We start from the raw sequence: 18850 nt of genomic DNA, 5'->3' as shown, positions 1-18850 counted from the left end.
AAGTATTTGTACTTTGTTACTTGACACCTCTGCATCTGGCAATAGGGATCAAAAACAGTTTCTGTACCAAACTGTAAATGTGTTTACTTATGCTGCAAAGCTGAACATTTGAACTGTTGATAGTTGCTCAGTTTGTGACGCTACGCTGGTAATATCCATTTCAAAGGCGACATTTAAAAAGAGGATGTTTGGTCAGATGATTTTATCAGAATGAATGTGAAGTAATGTTATTGAGCATCAATAATTAGCATTAGCCCCCTGCAGACGAGGCTTCAAAAGCACTCCTCAGAAAACCTGCAGCTGTCGTCACAGGGGGTTGGTGCAGTTCTTGTTACATACTTATCCGTTAAATAAAGGTTGAGTGCTTTTATTTGACTTAAATGCATTTTTATACCTTATTTAAAAAGTGAATAACTTGTTGAGTTTTTCTTATTTGTGTGAGCACTGAATTTGCATGGACTTTAGCACGCAGTTGTGAAAGGTCTGTGGTTAACACCCCACAGGCATCTGGTATTATGATAATTGCACAGCTCAATAAAACAGTAAATAATAAATGAATAAGGACTTGGGGGTCCCAGTTCAATCTCTGTGTATGTCTGGTGTGTGAGTGAATGTGAGAAGTAGTGTAGACTGTGAGTGTAGGCCCCCCTTTAACACGCTCACACAGACACATACCTTCCTAGCTATTGACACGCAGTTGTTCAAAAATAGCCCTGTAGCAGAAGCTTCCCGAAGCAGCCAACACACCAGCAGAGCAGGACTCCTTAGTATGTCTATGAAAGGTGCTGTGTCTTTACATTGACCACGTGTCGACCAACAGTTCTCCGTAACCCATGCAAGTCTGTATAATTTGATTCTTCCTTTTGTAATTCTTCTCTTTTCTTGTTAGGTATCAACACCAGTGTTTCATGTTGAAAGACGGGTCTTTTTCCTGAGTGTACCAGAGTGTCCGGTCAAATTGGAGCGAGCTAAATGAGAAATGGAGCCCTTTTCTGACCACATTTTGGAATTTCACCACATCCATGGCACTAATGTCAGCCTGGAACAGTCAGGGACCCAGGCCACACGGGTGAAGAGCTTTGCCAATGGAATTTGTTTCAGTAAACAACCGCTGAAGCCTGGAGAGATTTTTCTCATAGAGATTGAGGAGAAGGAGATAGGATGGTGTGGCAACCTCCGGGTGGGCCTGACAGCCAGGGATCCCAAGAGCTTGGAGGCGGTACCTGAGTACTCCATCCCAGACTTGACAAATTTGGGAGACAGTTGGGTGTTTGCCATCACTCGCAACCACAATAAGGTCCTAGAGGAGCCCGAGGCCCCAGAAGCTGAAGAAGGCGGACTTGCTGGGGGGCAGAGGCTCGGGCGAGGAGAGGCAGAAAACGGAGCAGGAGGTCAGGGAGATGAAGGTGGAGGCAGCAACACGAAACCAAAGAATTTCTTTACTGACACTCACTTGTATATTGATAATGTTCGAATACCCAGAGACAAGCTGGTCGGTCGGAGCCGACCGGGACGCTACAGCCACATCTTGGATGACCTGTATAAGACCAACGCTCTGCCTCCCACTGCCAGGCGCAGCAGAATAGGAGTTCTGTTTGTGCCTAAGGCCCAGGACCTAGCTGATATGCACATTGTAATCAATGGAGAGGACATGGGAGCTTCTGCCAAGGGAATACCCGCTGTGTTGCCTCTCTATGCGGTGGTGGATGTCTTTGCTGCTACAAAGTGTGTCCGCATTGTCCAGGTGGAGTATGGCTGTGAGTATCACAATAATACTTTGGATCTTTGGCAGGTTATACAGCTTCTTTCGCATAACATTTTGCAAGTTAACCAAAGATTTCAGATTCACAGCACAGAGACACAGTCACTCTGCAGGCTTTTTGCTGTGCTTTTCATCGACCCATTTACAATAGTTTTGGGACACTTTGCTGTATCTCAGTATGGTCGCTTTGGTTTCTTTGGGATGTTATGTTCTGCTGGAGTCATGTGGTTGTTTTGTATCTTTTTGTCATAATTTTTACCCCTTTTTTGATCATTTGTTGTCATGACTTATTTTGTATCTCACTGTAACTGTCCAGTTCTTTGGACATTGTTGTAGATGTGTCTGTCTTTGGATTTGTTTTGTCTTTTGTCTTTTTAACATCTCTTTTTGGCTAAATGGATTTTTTAGGAAATGTTGCAAAGTTACATTAAATCAATGATAGTCCACAATACATTATAATGTAATATACGTAAAAAGCATATATTGCATCATAAATATCAGCATCTGTGCTCTACAGTCATTTAAATCATTTACACGGATCTAATGATGGATAATATGAGTGAACACGGCTCATCCTGATAATATAAAATGTTTTCGTGGGATAGTCAACATCTTGGCACTTTCCACCAAACTAAAAATGTTTGATGACCAGTTGCAACAACCTAACATGGCAACTTCAAGCCTAGATGACGGTGCCCAGATAACCGCCGCCTCACCTGGCAGGTCAGCAGTGGGCCCCGCCGCAAATATTTTTTTGGAAGTGTTCAAAGAACACAAGTCTCAGGTGTTCATCTGGCCTTCAAGATACCAATCTGATAGGAACTGATGGCATCTGTGGAAAGCAATTCCAATCCATAGAGACCATAGCCAACAACCCAGAGGGCCCAAATATCTGTACCACCATCCTGTTACTTGGACAGCCTCAGAAACAGCTGAGGGTTCACGATAAGTCAGTTCCCACTCTATTCAGCTAACCATTTCCCTCCCTCTCTTCTTTTTTTCTGTTCTTGCTCCAGTTTCATCCTTGCAGACACTATGCAGGAAGGCCATCCAGAAGCACATCGTCCACAGGATGGCCATCGACTGGCTGGAGCTCCCCGAGGCACTTAAGCACTACTGCAAATATGAATGATGGACACAGACCTGCAGTGGAAAGGCAACACTTTTTATGAACTCCATCTCAGTGTTCACACAAAAAATGGCTTCATATCCCTCTTATTTTATTCATTTCTAAAATAACGTAGAATGTAATAGCACCTGGACAAAGCTAATATAAATTGTCTGTGATGGCATCTGCGACTATACTTTAGGCTTCTGTGTTTGGTACATTTCTTCCTTGTTTTCATCTTTATGTATCGAAATAATTCCACTTATCATATTTGACATCACATTAACCAGCCCATCAGTAAATCCTTGCATGCAGAAATGGCAATCTTTTTATCTGATCATAGTGATTAATTTCATTGGAAGACAGCACCTTCAACAGATGACACTGACCTACAGACGGCTGCTAATCTTTGACAAATACATTAAAGACAAACCTTGAATCTTAACCCTGATTCTTTGCTTTTGACAAATACCTTACTGTAGTCTCTGCTGTAGCAGCTTAGAATCCTCAGTTGTAAGACTGCAATGTGATTTGGCCACAACAAGCAGAGCTGTCAGTATTGTTTGTTCAATTGTTTATTTTTCTATTTATTTATCTCTTTGAGATCACAACTTTTCTAGTTGAGCAAGTCTCAGAAGGCTAAAATTAGACAGATCGCAGTTAGAGTTTGAGACCAATGTCAAAGCAACAACAAAGACAGTACCTTACAAAGTAAGGTACTGTACAGTACCAAACAAAGTACCTTTTGTGTGGTTTTCGCAGTCAGCATCCATCCATTATCCTTACTTGCCTATTCCTATTTGGGGTCACAGTGTTCTGATGGAACTCTCTCCAGCCTAAACCTCTCCATGGATCCTGGCAGGTTGCAAGTCCATCAGAGGGCCCATCACAGGGACAAACAACAACAGACACTCATTTAGAATCACTAATTAACCTAATACATTTTTTTTGGACTGTGGAAGGAAGCTGGAGTACCTGGAGACAGCCCATGCAAGAACAGGGAAAGCATGCAAGCTCCGCACAGGAAGGCCCCCTGCTGGGATGCAAACCATGTGATAACACATACAAATGTTAGTTTAGAGTAGTTGGTGTTTCGGGGCCATTTGCCCCCAGGTTAAGAGTGAAACACGAGTTTAAAAACTCGTCCCTGTCGTGTCGTTCTGTGGTTCAACAGTGACACCTAGCGGCGGCGCTGGTAAACGCAGGGGGAGGAGCTCCATTTAAATCTCTGTCAGCCAGGATCTCTTCACCGGAGGCTTTTTCTGTCATCCGCACTCCGTCTGGGGAAACACTGAGCCAGATTAAGATTTGTTTTGCTTTTATCTGGTCTGCGAGGACACGCACAATGTCTTTCTGTCAGTTTGCTGGCGGGGAGATCTACAAGGATCATTTTAAACCAGGTGAGCAAACGGTGACTGTTATTCAAGAACCAATGACGTGTTGTTGTAGCCTCCCTTAGACTGGATTAAAGAGGATAGAATCAACCTTTATTTATTTTTGAATGTGGTCAAAATTTATTTTAGAGTAATTTAAAGGCTCTTGTTGTATTTTAAGAGTGGTGACCTACTAACTGAACCACCATGTAGTAACAGTGTAGCAGAGCACAAATACATGTCATTTGAAGAATGTAGATTAACTGAATTTAACTTATAAAGTGTACTTCATTTACATTTTTTTTGATGGTATAAATTACTAATTTCAACAGCAGCAATACAACTATACGGTTAAGAAAAAAATGCCTCAAGGTGATTGTGGCTGCCTAAACTCTGACACATATCCACCAGTCATGGCCCAGTTCTTCAGTTTCTTTGGGCCTTTGGGGCACACCTGGCCCTCACAACACACCTGGCCCTCACAACACACCTGGCCCTCACAACACACCTGGCCCTCACAACACACCTGGCCCTCACAACACACCTGGCCCTCACATCACACCTGGCCCCCACAACACACCTGGCCCTCACAACACACCTGGCCCTCACAACACACCTGGCCCTCACAACACACCTGGCCCCCACAACACACCTGGCCCCCACAACACACCTGGCCCTCATAACACACCTGGCCCTCACAACCAGAGTTGGGTAGTAACGAGTTACATTTACTCCGTTACATTTACTTGAGTAAGTTTTGGGAAATTTTGTACTTTTAGGAGTAGTTTTGAATCACTATACTTTTTTTCTTTTACTTGAGTAGATTTGTGAAGAAGAAACTGTAGGCTACTCTTACTCCGCTACATTAGGCTACATTGAGCTGTTACTTTTCTTTTATCCCTTTTATCCGCGTACGCCTCAATCTCATGACATCACTGAGTGATTCTTTGGGAAAAATGTTTGTTTTTGCATGTTTTGTCACATATACACAGATTCAAACACACACACAGAGTTTCTATGAGTTCAGGGGCTTGTTCTAGTTCTGCCTGGTTAAAAAAAAAAAGTACAAAGGCTTGAAATTTTGTGCTACTTGTGCTTAATTTATTTTTTTATTCTGTTATTATTTTATTTATTTTATTATGTATTAAAGTACTTGAATTTACTTTCATTTATTTTAATTTAAGCTATTTTTTATTTTTCATTAATTTTAATTTATTTTATTATTTTATTTATTTAATTTGCCTGAAGATGATTATTTTGTACTTTTGTCTGTTTGAATGGTTGTGTTAAAAAAATAAATCAGACGTTACTCAACAGTTACTACTTACTTTTTACTTCTACTTGAGTCATATTATTCTGAAGTAACAGTACTTTTACTTGAGTACAATTTTTGGCTACTCTACCCACCTCTGCTCACGACACACCTGCCCCCCACAACACACCTGCCCCCCACAACACACCTGGCCCTCACAACACACCTGGCCCTCACAACACACCTGGCCCTCACAACACACCTGGCCCTCACAACACACCTGGCCCTCACAACACACCTGGCCCTCACAACACACCTGGCCCTCACAACACTTGCCATACCCCATGTCAAAGGCTGTTATGTAATATGGGCCACATATGGCTGATGCAGCACATGCCTCAACCCCAATGTGGCCCAGTTCATGAATCTTGTGACACTCTGGCCAGCATAGAAGATGCCAGTGCTAAAACTGAGCTATGTGCCAAAAGTAGTCCAGATTAGTCCCAATTGTGTCTACGAACTAGGAATGTGCACTGAATTTGAATTCTTCTACTTATTTTTTAAAAACCTTGTCTAACAAAGTGCCCTTGAAGCAGGACAAAATGGTAGCATCTGTTTTAGGTTGGGGTAAAATAATATACTATATTTTTGTTTTTTGTAGCCATTTTCAGAGTTATCTTCAGAGACAAAGATTATGAAATTAACAAATGATGAATTATCACTGTTGCCTGCAGGAATGTATGTGTGCTCCCGGTGTAACCACCCCCTGTTCTCCAGCCGGTCCAAGTTTGCTCACTCATCTCCCTGGCCAGCTTTTACAGACACCATCAGAGATGACAGCGTCACCAAGATGATGGAGACTCTCACTGCATTCAAGGTCTGAGAATCAACTACTCAGCTCAATTCAATTTTATTTATATGTGTCATCTATTACAATACAAGTTGTCTCTAGGTGCAAATTTGCAGAAATCCAGAGCATGATCCCTGAGCAATTATCAAATAAATGATGACACATAAAAACTCCCCTAGCAGGAGAAACACCAAAAGCTAAACAGCGGAAAGGAAAAACTCTTGAGCATGACCAGGATCATAAGGGAGGACCCTGCTGAAGACCAGCCGGGTAGAGCAGGAAAAGAGAGATAGGAAAGAGAGAATGAAGAACAGAGCAAAGAGAGGCACAGATATATTGTCAATGGTATAAAAGACGAGATATATTAGTGGTCATTATCTGTTAGCTGGAGAACTAAGAGTTTTATGTACATATGACTGATTCATTTATAGCTGGTGTATTACAGAGAAAACTATATAAACAGATGTAGACAGCAGACGTTGTAGTGGTCAGAGGGGGGGACTGCAGGTCAGGATGTCGGCAGATATCTGTATGTATGATGACTTACTTCTTATTAATAACTGAGGGTTTAGCTGAAGAACGGAAAGAAAAGAAGAGGAGAGCAAAAAGGGGTGAGGCGCACTTTACAGAAGATCCTGTTGGTGTCCCCCTGCAGCGTAGGCCTACAGCAGCATATCTAGGATGAAGCTCTGTTTAAGACGAACCCTTTTAGTCTTGGCCTGCAGCTGCAGCTATGACTACTGGCCCTAACACACTAGAGTTTACACTAACTAGAGGTTTACTAAAACTAACTAGAGGTTTACTGACATTAACTACTACTAGAGGCTTTACTAAACAGAAACATTTTAAGTTTGGTTTTAAAGTTGGAGGTGGTGTCAGCCTCCTTACCCAAACTGGAAGTTGGTTCCAGAGTAACGGTGTCTGATCGCAGAAGATCCGTCCTCCAGATCTGCATTTGGATACTCTAGGAACTACTTAGTATTAATTATTAAGTAAACCTGCACTCTGAGAACGGAGAGCTCTATTAGGAACATAAGGTACTATCAGGTTTTGCAAATATCGCAGAGCTAAGCCGTTTTGGGCTTTATACGCAAGTAATAAAATTAGTTTTACGGGGAACTGATGGAGTGAGGCTAACACAGGAGAGATGTAGTCTCTCTCATTGATTCCTGTCAGCATTTGCACTGCTGAAGTTTAGATCAGCTGGAGGATATTCAGAGAATTACTGGACGTCCTCCTAATAATACATTACAGTAATCTAGCCTAGAAGATACAAACACATTAATTAGTTTTTCAGCATCACTCTGGGAAAGGATGCTCCTAATCTTTGTGATATTACAGAGATGGAAAAATGCTGTCAAAGATAACTCCAAGGTTTCACACGGTTGTACTGTAGAATCGCAACCTCATCTAATCCCTTCCCAAGGTGTTTGGGACCAAAAACAAAAAGTTAATGGACATCCAGGCCTTAATGTCTTAAAGACATTAAGGCATCTGTTACACCTGTTTTCAGGGACAACTACAGCTAGCAGCGTTTCATCGGCTGGACACGCTGAAGTTTCGCTGAGGGTGTTGTATTTTCACAGGTCTTGTGTGGAAAGTGTGGCAATGGACTGGGCCACGAGTTTGTGAATGACGGTCCGAACGAGGGATTGTCCCGTTTTTGAATATTCAGCCACTCGCTCAAGTTTGTCGCCAACAAAGGTATTGTAACAGTTCCAGTCTCCAATTCTCATATCATGACAGGGCAATATTTCTTTAAATCCTCATTATTCTGGTAAAACACTATTCTTTGACATCTAATATTTTGATTACATTTTTCTGCACAATTATGGATTGTGAAGAGAATACTATCACAAACATAAATAAAGACCCAAACACAAATAAAAAAAACACTTCTTCCACAAGAGAAATGATTTTAATGTGGATGGTGTCAGTCTCTGTATGCTGCATCTTAAGTGCATTTACTTGCACTTAAGACTGTTTTACTTTTTTGCCCATTTTAGGCAAGGACAAGCAGTAAAGAGAGTGAGGGTTGATGATCTAGCCACTGTAACTGTTGCTCGGTCCAAGTCCAGTGAAAAGGTCGGGTCAGCCGGTGACGTGGACGGGGGAAAAAACCCGAAAGGGAAGCCCTGCCCACTGAAGAAACTTTGACCAGCCTGGATCGCACCGTTACAAATATTACTTCACAAAGCTTTCCTTGATACCTCACATTCCTAATTCTTAAACTACACCTTCATTATTATGAAGCCACTTTAATGAAACTGCATTCCATTGTAGCAACGATCCAGAGAGATTTGACTTAAAGCCACTCTGTGTAACAAACCACTCTTTGCCTCACAAGGGGGATCAGCCCCTGGTATAAAACACCACAGAGTGCACCTCTAGTGGGACAAAGTGGTTTTTCAAGATGTGCTGGCCTGCCCCCACTCATTAGCACAGTGTTCAATGGTTATTTTGCCAAAAGATTAAAGTATACCCCCTTGTGGTCAGAAGTGTTGTTGCTACACAGAATGGCTTTAAAAGACGTTCCCATGACGCAGGCTGTTCATTGCTGCTATATATACTTAATGTACTATACCTTTAATTTTTATACACTGAAATTACATTACATTATTGACATTATTGACCATAGTCTTTAACTTTCAAGAAGGTACTGTATCCTTAACCGTCTTATCTATGCATTCAAACTCAGATGGTCAAGCTGCTGTGTACTGTATGTAACTTCAAAGATAATCCAACAGCAGAATGTTTTACTTAGCTACATTTTTCTTCTCATTTATCATGTGCTGTCAGTTTGCTGCTATAACTGTTGCATCATCAGTTTGAAACAGTGCAGGGAACGAAAGTATTCATATATTATAATTAATTCAGAAGTCTTATTACTTTTCCTTGTTGATGTTTTGATGCTGTTGTGAAAGAAAACAAAAATAAATGTGGTAGATTTCTCATTTGTCTGTCATCATTTATGTATTTAAGTGCATAATTAACTAGGCTTAGTTGAGTAGTTGAAGTTTAGTTGAGTTTTTTAGAAAACTATTTCAAAAACATATATATTGTTTTTCAATATTAGGACAGTCCATTTCTGTAGATACATTTTTGACTTAGGACTGCTGCCACATTTATGCTTTTAAAGCTCATTCATTTATTTCCCCTTTGTCACGAAACTTTAAAATAAGTTGAATTCAAATGTTAATCAATCAATCAATCTTATTTCTACAGCACTTATCAGATAAAAATCACAAAGTGCTTTACAATAAAAGCGGAGCAGGGTAAAAGAAGTATAAAGGAATTACCCTTTCAAAATAAAATACGAGGCCAAACAAACAAGCTTAACATAAGATATAACATAAACAAAATGAGGGAAGGAAACAAGAGTAAAACTTAACCAAAGAGGAAAACTAACTAAATGGTTGCTGTTTTTGTCTGTTTGTGTGCCTGTTGTGTGTTTTCTTGCCTTTCAGATTTGCAGCAACTTACATCTAAACTTTATTCTTTTCACTAAAACCCACCTGTTTATTATTAGTCTTGTTGTCTACTCTGATGTACCTTTTTGACCTCAGCTTTTCCCAGTTTTTGATCTTTTAGCTTGGCTGTGTTGATTACCTCAACACTTTTGACCCCTGACTTTGTTCCTTGACTATGTTTGCTAAACCCTTCTCTCTAAAGTTTGCTGTGCTGATTGTTTAGCTGGTTTATACCTCTGCTAACCCAATAAACTCGACTGTTGGATTTATTTATCTTACTTTTGCAAACTAGGGTGATATCATTGACTTGTATTTATATAAATGCCCTTGGTGTACACAAAAACTACTGTACATAAAAGTAGACATTATACTTTGGATTATGAATATGCAAAACACTGGGCATTCATTTTTTTCTTTTCTTTTCTTTTTTTTAACACTGGGGAATTCTTGAACAATGGAAAAAAATAGGGGGACTATTTATGATGCAAACGGGCTAAAATAAGCATTGGCTTTGTAGGGAGAAAATCGTGTGGCTCCCATATACAGTAGTGTCAGTAACATATGCCCCACATCAGAAGATGAACCCAATGGGCCCCTCATACAATCCATGAATAGTCCATATGAGCAAATACAAGCAGGGCCACATGGAGCTTGTGGAGAAACCAATTTGGGATCCATATAATAATAATAATAATAATAATAGTAATAATAATAATAATAATAATAATAATAATAATAATAATAATAATAATAATAATAACAATAATAATGATAACCACTTTATTCATCAGTATACATGGAAACACACTGAAATGTGTCCTCTGCTTTTAACCCACCACTAGTTAGACTAGTGGGCTCCCTTTATTTTGGCGCGCGGGGAGCAATAAGGGTTAAAGGCCTTGCTCAGGGAGGCAAGGTGGTATATTTTGGTTGCCATCTTCGGAGCTTGAACCTGGGTCCTCCAGACCCAAGCCTCTCTAACCACTAGACAACCAACCTCCCATATTTACAATCCACCTTGAACTCATTTTGGGCCCATGGATAAATACTGACCATATGAAGATTTCTTAAATAGATTAAAATATGTAAGAGATTGTTTAGTTTTTTGACCTATTACAAAATGATGATGATTTGTGCACACTTATGCTACTGTAGCACTGTTATATATATTACATTTTTACATTCCAGCTGATGGTCTGCAGGCTCACCTCTAGATGGAGACATCATGCTGCTGGATCACCTTCGAGTGGTCTCTGCAAAAAGGAAGTTTCACTGGTTTTGCTTTTTAGTGAATTATCTGAGACAAACAGTATACAATCTGCTCTGCTACAAAACAACAGATTATATGCATGTAATTGTGAGTTTGAATGTCCATTTTGTATCATCTGTATGTGTCTGTGTGGGATAAATAAATCGAATATGTGCTTGTTGCCTGGCATTAATTACAGAGCCTGGTTGCTTCAGTAACAAACAGGGGCACATGCGCTCTCTGTGGCCCAGCTGCAGGCCATAATCTCTGGGATCCAAGGTTGGCAAGTACCCTGAGGTTTAGAGGAGTAGCCTGACCGCCTGGTAAGAGACTGAAGGCTATCATTACAAAGGAAGTAAATGCTCACACACATGCATGCAAGGAGGGAAAGCCAGATAATGCATACCAACCTTCACACTCCTTACACACATAGAAATACGTATATATTCTGAAAGCTCACAGCCCTCTTTTACATAGAGCATAGTCAGTCACATCAGCCAAAAAACACACACCGTTCTCCACTTTATTGTGCTCACGACAAACAAGTTAAGTTTGAAGCATGTTTTCTTTCCAAACATCACCTCCTGTAGTGTGCAATTACCAGAGGTCATCATAACATTCATAGATTTCATCAAGCTCACAACAATTTGATTATTCCTAGAGCTTCACTCCATCCAGCATCCCTTCCACACGCTGTCAAAGGTATTGAAATGAGTCTCAGCTCTCGGTGTGGTGGAGAGGCCTGACCTTGTATTGTGGTTGTTAAAGCTGGGTAATTATTCTCCTGTGTTGTCTTGGCAGGCGAGCGTTCAACAGCCTGTTCCTTCAGTTCCTTCAGCATGGTTTATTTGGTGGATGCTTTTACTTCTGTGGCCTTACTACACAGCATTTCTTGAGTAGATTCTGCTGGTAGTAATCAAACCCACAACCTTGGCTGTGTTAAGCTCTGTCAGTCACTCGGCGCAGCAGCATCAGATAAGCGCTAAACACATACATGGAGAAGAATGAAAACGCAACATCAGATAACTGACATGAAGTGAAGAGAAATGTGCCCCGCGGATCATCTTGCACCATTACAGTCCTTCAGTCTCAGACATTAAGAGCATTCCATACCCTTTTTATGATTTAAATGCACTTATTCTAACATTTCATTTATATTATATATATTTACCTCTCGTGTTTCCCACAATGACTAACCTATAAACCCTTGAACCCTTAGGAAAAATGGCAATCAAATACATCAATAAATCACAAGAGACAGTATGAATCTGTGGTATTTTTTGGCTTATAGCACCAGATGCTTTAAATTCAGTACAATAACAACTTGACTTTTCAGTGAAATCAGTGCCCTATTAAGAACAATTAAAATTCACTAAATGACTCTTAGAAGCAATTGAGTCTCTCCCCTACTGACCCCTGTGTTAAATTGCACAAGTTTGCAGCAGAAATTTACAGTAGAGAAATTTAAATCCTGGTTCAAAAATGGTTTTGACTGCCAGACATAGTTCATATCCATGAGAACCCTCAAAGTGGGGGGATTTTTATGTACCTCATCAGGTAAAATCACATATAGGCAGCCACAAATTAATTCAGAATAACTTAATTAATTAAAGGGGTAATTTCAGGGCCGCCGCAAGGGGTGTGTGAACCGTGCAACCGCACGGGGCCTCGCACCCCAAGGGGCCTCGCGCTATGGGCCGTTTTTTTTTTTTTTTTTCTTTTTTTTAATTCTTTTTTTTTTGGGGTTTTTTTTTCTCCCCTTTTTCCCTTATAAATATCAACAGACACGTTCCATTACAGACTTAAATGTGTACTAGTCTGTGCATATCGATAAATATATGTGCAATGATGCGCGTGTCTGTTGTTATATACAACTGATCAGACCAAGCGCAGACACAAGGTGCTCTGATCCAGACGGGTGGAGTTGGAACAAACTGTCACACAATGTCGAGAGAACGAGACAGATTCAGGAAATTTCCATCAGGGGATGAAAAAAGAAAAAAACTAAAGAAAATGGAAGAGTTTAATGCCTCTCTGAAAGGCTTGTTTGATAAATTTGTTACAAAAATCACCGATCCGACCGGGTCTCAAGCAGCCGTGGGGCCCCGCGTTGAGGCAAGAGATGATGATGAGGCAGGGGAAGGTATCCAGTATTTTGATAATTGGAGAGTTAAAATTGCGCATATAGACACCCGATCTGACCCGAAAAATTAAAAAATTTCTACTCGCTACTCTCACGCGCAAGGGCCCCCCCCCCCGACCATTTCGTACAGGGCCTCGCAAATCTCCCAGACGGCTCTGGGTAATTTGATTGGCCGTCTATGGTGTTAAATGGCTTGTTGTCTCTTTTACTCAGCACCTTTGGTGAATTTGACTTCTGAATCCTAAATTAAGACCGAACAAAGCATTATTTTATTTTATGGCTTATTGAGGTGTTAACTGTTAACTAACCAGAGGCCACTGCTGCTGGTTTTGGGTGGGTCTGGAAGGGTTCGAGGGTGAAGCTCAGGATAGCAAGTTGGCATCTGCTAAGTCTTGTGGTAAGTCAACCTAAAGCTTGTTCCAGCTGAATTCCAGGTGCGCTCAATCAATCTGCCCCCCCTTTTTTTGTCATTGATTGATCAACAGGGGATTGGATGCGTCGGGTCCTACCAAAATGGTGCCGTTCAGTAAGACAGAAAAAGAGGTTTCAGAAGCACTTTTCAGAAAACCAACAGGTGATGTTCCAAGAAGTTTTTCTATTTTTAAATTGAGCCATGTCATTTTGCATTGTATGTCTTCTTTCTAAAACCACCGCAAGCTGTTCTTTACATCTAATAAGCTTTGTTGTCTGCACCTAACAAAAGAAATCAGCCGTGGAAACCCAACCAACTAGTTCTGGTGTCAAAACGTTTCACAAGGACTGTTGTCTGAACGTTGGCAGTAAGAAAGATAGTAAAAAAAAAAAAAAAATAGATCTACTTTCCTGGAAGTCCAAACATGTTTTCAAGCTTTCAAAGTGCCATCAGTCTGGACCGCAAACACATTACGAGACCTGCCATACTGGTCTTAAAAGTGCTGAGGTTTATAAAACATTCCCACTTGGCATTTTGTGCTCAAACACCAGACAAATATGTCAGCAGTAATTTATCTGGTCATCACTGTCATTTGGTTTTGTGAATTATGTCCATTAAGCAACATATTATGCTTCAGTTTGGGTTTTATCGTGGATAAAATAAAAGAGGCTTCTCTAAAGAAGTTCTTTCAAATAGACGCAGTGTGACCTCAAGACATCATTTTCACGTTACTGTGGAGTTAAAGAGCAGACATAATGCCACTGCCTTGCACAACCAGGGCATTAAGCTGGTTACCCAGAGACTTCTGAAGGACCGTGTTAATGTTTGACTCGGTGTAAGAAGAATGTCTGGATGTCAAAAAAAAAAGGTCCGCTTCATCATTTTTATAGTTTTCCATTCCTTTTCTGGCTACCCTGTGAATTTAGCATTAAAAGTTAACAAAGTGAGCTAGAAACCCCCTACCATAACAAGACTGAAAGGGCAAATTAAGGTAAATCAACTAAGTATATTTTATGAAAGAAAAAAAAAGAGCTCACATTCCTCAAAGCAAACAATTTTCAGACATTCTAAACATTATTTTAGAGAAACAGAGGGGAATGAATCTTTGCTCTAAGAAATTTTCCCAAAGTAGATAATTCCCAATAATACACGGTAACGGGTGACTTTTCACTTTTAGGGTTTTTATTTTGTCCAGGTTTTTAGCTCGCAAGCTCCAGATCAGATAAAGGATGATTATTTAAAATTGTCCCATCAGTCTTCGCTGCTTCTGAGCCAAGAAAGCAGGTGCGTGACATCATGGTCATTAATGTGTATTAGAGATGGTTGCCGAGCCAAAAAAACGCACGACCACAAAGACACACACACATGCAGACAAAGATAATTGCTATGGGAAAATCAGGCATAATTGTCTCGATATAGATCAAGATTTAAACATTTAAACTTAAATTCCTCTGCTGAAATGGTCAATGATACACCCCGAAGGGTTTATAGCGGCAGAATCTTGGTATGTTTGTGGTATTCTGGCTGGTGGAGACGCTTTCCAGTATCCTTCCAAGAAGTACTGTATTGTGCAGACTCTTCCCCAATAAGGTCCAGCTGATTGGAATGTGTGTCTGTGAAATGAGGCTCCAGAAAAAGCAACTCTGAAACCGTCTTTGAGTCTCAGCATTATGGAAGGTCATTTCAGATACTTACAAATCAGACAAGGGACAGTTGACTGCTTTTTGTTTTTACAGACTTTTCATAAACACTCAGAGGTGGAAAATCCCCATCCTGCAGCCACACGAACATGCTGCCCTGGCAGTTACATCTTCTCACTTCTGAGACACATCAAATATGCCAGAACCTTTTCACATTTCAGCCAAGCTGCTCTAATAATTGGGGCTAAATACTTATGCAAAAAAAGAAAGAAGGAAGGAAGAAAAGGTTGAGCGCAATGAAGAAGAGATGTGGGGAATGTTGAGCTCTACTAGTAGTTTCCAGGAAACGTTTTGGAGACTATTGAGCATGATGCAATTGTTATAAAAGCAGACTGATGAGAAGTAAACTTTAAAAGGTCTGATACATTTCAAAACAGCAGAGGCGATAACGCTGAGACGTTTTGTTTTTGTGAGAGAAGCTCAAAAACAGATTATTTTACAATACGAGTCAACAAAGGCAAAAATAAAGGAGATAAAGTATCAACTTGACACCCGAATCAGTGTCAAGTTATAAGTACTTGGGCTTTCTTCTCGATCGCCAATTATCCTTCAAATCCCACATTGCAAATCTGGTCTGCAAGCTCAGGGTGAAGTTAGGATTCTTCTTTCAAAACAAAGCCTGCTTCTCCCTCAGTGCTAGGAAGTATCTGGTAACATCAACATTCTTGCCTCTGCTGGATTATGGTGATGTGTTGTGTATGAATGCATCTGCCCAGTGTCTGCGGTCACTTGACACTGTGTATCATTGTGCCTTGAGATTTGTCACTGGCTGTAAACATCTTACCCACCACTGTACCTTGTATGCCAAATCCACTTGGCCATCTTTATATGTACGCAGGCGTGTGCATTGGTTGCGCATTATTTATAAAACCCTTCTCGGATTGGTCCCTGCTTACCTATGTACATATCTCCATAGAAACCAAAGCCATTATGGCCTGCGCTCACATGATGCTTTGCACTTCATTGTTCTACGTGTTCGCACTGTGCTGGGAAAAAGAGCTTTTAAATTCGCTACCCCCTTTGCTTGGAACACCTTTCAGAAAGACTTTAAACTGACGGACCTGATATCCTTCTTACTTTGGTTCGATCTTGAAGGACCTAGAGCGTGAAAGCATTGGACAGTGTCTCTGTACCTGATGGTAGTTATGTCTTCCTAAACATCTGCACTTTATATGATTGATGTGGTTACCTACTGTTAACTGGCTGTGACCTGTGACCTATGCATCTGCACTTTATAAGACGTGATTTTATCATTTTATTGTTACTTTGTTCCTCTGTTATTGTTTTGTATTCTGTCTTTTAACCTTGTGATTTTATTTGTTTTGACGTGCGCTGCTGCCTTCTTGGCCAGGTCACCCTTGTGAAAGAGATCCTTGATCTCAATGGGCTACCTGGTTAAATAAAGGTTAAATAAAAAAAAATCAAAAAAAATCACGGTAACTGGGTTAGACAAACAAAAAAAGGCATTTGAATACAAAATATCATAATTATTACTTGTAGTTTTATGACAAATGTAGGTCTAATGGATAACATTTTATAGTTTTAGGCAACACTTGCTCACTTTTTTCTTCAAACACAGTTACATGCATTTCTCAATATTGTTGGAAAGTAATAGCTACCTACTGTAGTGCTCACTACAAGCTATTTATTTACAATGTCATGTGCCCCCCTTTTAATCCTATGGTTTGTGTGTGCATGTGTGTCAAAAATAAGATTGCAAAAACAGCCTCTCTAGAAATAACCCTGATATTCCATAAATCTAGTCAAAATTGTCTTATTTTAAGTAAAATATATTTTCCAATGTGGTAATAAAAATGTTATTGACTAGAATTCTTAAAACTAGCAAATAGTCTAAAATAGTCCTCTAATTTCTGGAAACAAAGCTTTTTTACTTTCATAGAAATTAGTATTTGCAGTGACTAATGTGAAATACAATCGCCTGATTCTAGTGGTTGTTAGTTTTAGGTAAATGCAGCCCCAGCAAACAAAATAATTTTTTTTTTTTTTGCACTGTACCATGATTTTTGAAAAAATGAGACAAAAAAACCAAGCAAATAAGAAAAAAAACTTTTCAGGGCAATACTAAGTTTTGACCAAATGCTGCTAATCATCAGCCCTTGATGAAGTGATCATGAGCAAGTGTGTAGAAAAGCAGATGCTTTAGAAGTTTCCTGATCTGGAGCATCCGGGTGTGTGTTAACACAATGCCAAGAAGGAAAGACATAACACTTTGTTTTTTTTGTGTCTGATGGAAGCAGTTGTTCCTGCACATCCATCTGGCATCATCAATCCAAACATCCATTATCTGTACTCACTTATTCCTACTCAGGGTCATGGGGGTCTGCAGGACCCCATGCCTGCTCTCGTTGGGCAATGGGCATGGTTACACCCTGGAGAGGTCAATAGTCCATTACAGGGCCACATGATTATTTTTATCATGTTTTTACAGATAAACAATCACACTTACTACTATGAGAAGTTTAGAATCACCAATTAACATGACAAACATGATTTTGGACTGTGGGAGGAAGCCGGTGTAATCTGAAAGTAGTGAAATCCAAACTATATATAGTTCAAGTGTATATCTCAGCAAACTTACCATAAGGTTAGGCCTTGCAATGCTCATAGAAAAAAAAACAACTGAGTTCACAAAACTGAATCTGATTATGTTTTTAAATAAAAAAGCATGGAATAAAAAAAAAAAAAGGATATGGTAACTTTTACACAAGTGTGGCCTCGGGTTTAAATAAAAGGCAGATCTGTTAACAAAAGCCATAAATTTGTGGGAAAATGTGCAACTGTCCTATTCCTGCTGGATGAAAACCATGCAGCGGGAAGTTAAATCATACAATGACTGCAAACAGCATTAACTCCCTGGCAGCTAACCACTCAGTCAGTGGAAGAACAGCCACCCAGCATCTGGGCTACATTAAGATCCATCCTCTGGACACGGAGCAAATATCCACCATCCATCTTGATGCCATGACACATACCATGGAGCCTGTCGAATGTAATGCGTAATGTCCAACTCACCAGGTCTTTGGCGTGTCCCCAGTGTCAGCAGCATCTCTCAGATCCCTGTAGACCCCCTGCATGTGCCCCCATACATCATACCAGGAGATCCAGAACATTGAGCTGTTGCTCAATAAGTCAGAGGTAAAGCAGCAAAGGGAAAGGTATTGGCACCTTTTCTTTTCAGAGGGGATTTGACTTTTAGAGGTAAAAAAATAGCTCTACTAGTGTATTACTTTTCTTATAGGATACCTCATATGTGTATTATGTGTCCGTATGTAACCTCCAGGTAATGTATATGAGTCTGCATTATTTCTGCAAGAAAGGACTTGGTGTTTTAGATGCACATGAAAATTGTGTTTGCAAATGTACAGTTTACTACAACTAAAACTGCTGGCAGTTTAAATGAATGTTTGACTGCTTTGTGCAATGTGTCATCCACTCACATCAAAAGCCATAATTATGGAATCAAAAGGCTTGAAGTTGGCATGAAAAACCTGCCATCACACAGAGGGGAGC

At 40.2% G+C, this 18850-nt stretch overlaps 2 protein-coding genes across 3 annotated transcripts; both read left to right on the top strand.

Moving 5' to 3' along the window:
- Positions 1–718: 718 nt before the first annotated feature.
- Positions 719–3563, top strand: neurl2 (neuralized E3 ubiquitin protein ligase 2). Its single transcript, XM_061708146.1, has 3 exons — positions 719–782; positions 890–1757; positions 2779–3563. Exons 2-3 carry the CDS (start codon positions 980–982, stop codon positions 2892–2894), a joined length of 894 nt encoding a protein of 297 aa, XP_061564130.1. The 5' UTR covers positions 719–782; positions 890–979; the 3' UTR covers positions 2895–3563.
- A 50-nt stretch (positions 3564–3613) lies between these two features.
- Positions 3614–8945, top strand: msrb1b (methionine sulfoxide reductase B1b). Of its 2 annotated transcripts, XM_061708760.1 has the most exons (5): positions 3614–3922; positions 4045–4270; positions 6230–6372; positions 7932–8049; positions 8352–8945. In XM_061708760.1, the coding sequence occupies exons 2-5, from the start codon at positions 4216–4218 to the stop codon at positions 8366–8368; spliced, it is 333 nt and encodes a 110-aa protein (XP_061564744.1). In that variant the 5' UTR covers positions 3614–3922; positions 4045–4215; the 3' UTR covers positions 8369–8945. The 2 variants fall into 2 exon arrangements, with proteins under 2 accessions (XP_061564744.1, XP_061564743.1); XM_061708759.1 differs by having other exon boundaries at positions 3614–4270.
- Positions 8946–18850: the final 9905 nt, after the last annotated feature.

This window comes from Cololabis saira, chromosome 19 (genome assembly GCF_033807715.1).
Source record: "Cololabis saira isolate AMF1-May2022 chromosome 19, fColSai1.1, whole genome shotgun sequence".
Lineage (NCBI taxonomy): Eukaryota > Metazoa > Chordata > Actinopteri > Beloniformes > Belonidae > Cololabis > Cololabis saira.
Note: the sequence above shows the minus strand (reverse complement) of the source record. Positions and strands in the feature narration are given on the sequence as shown.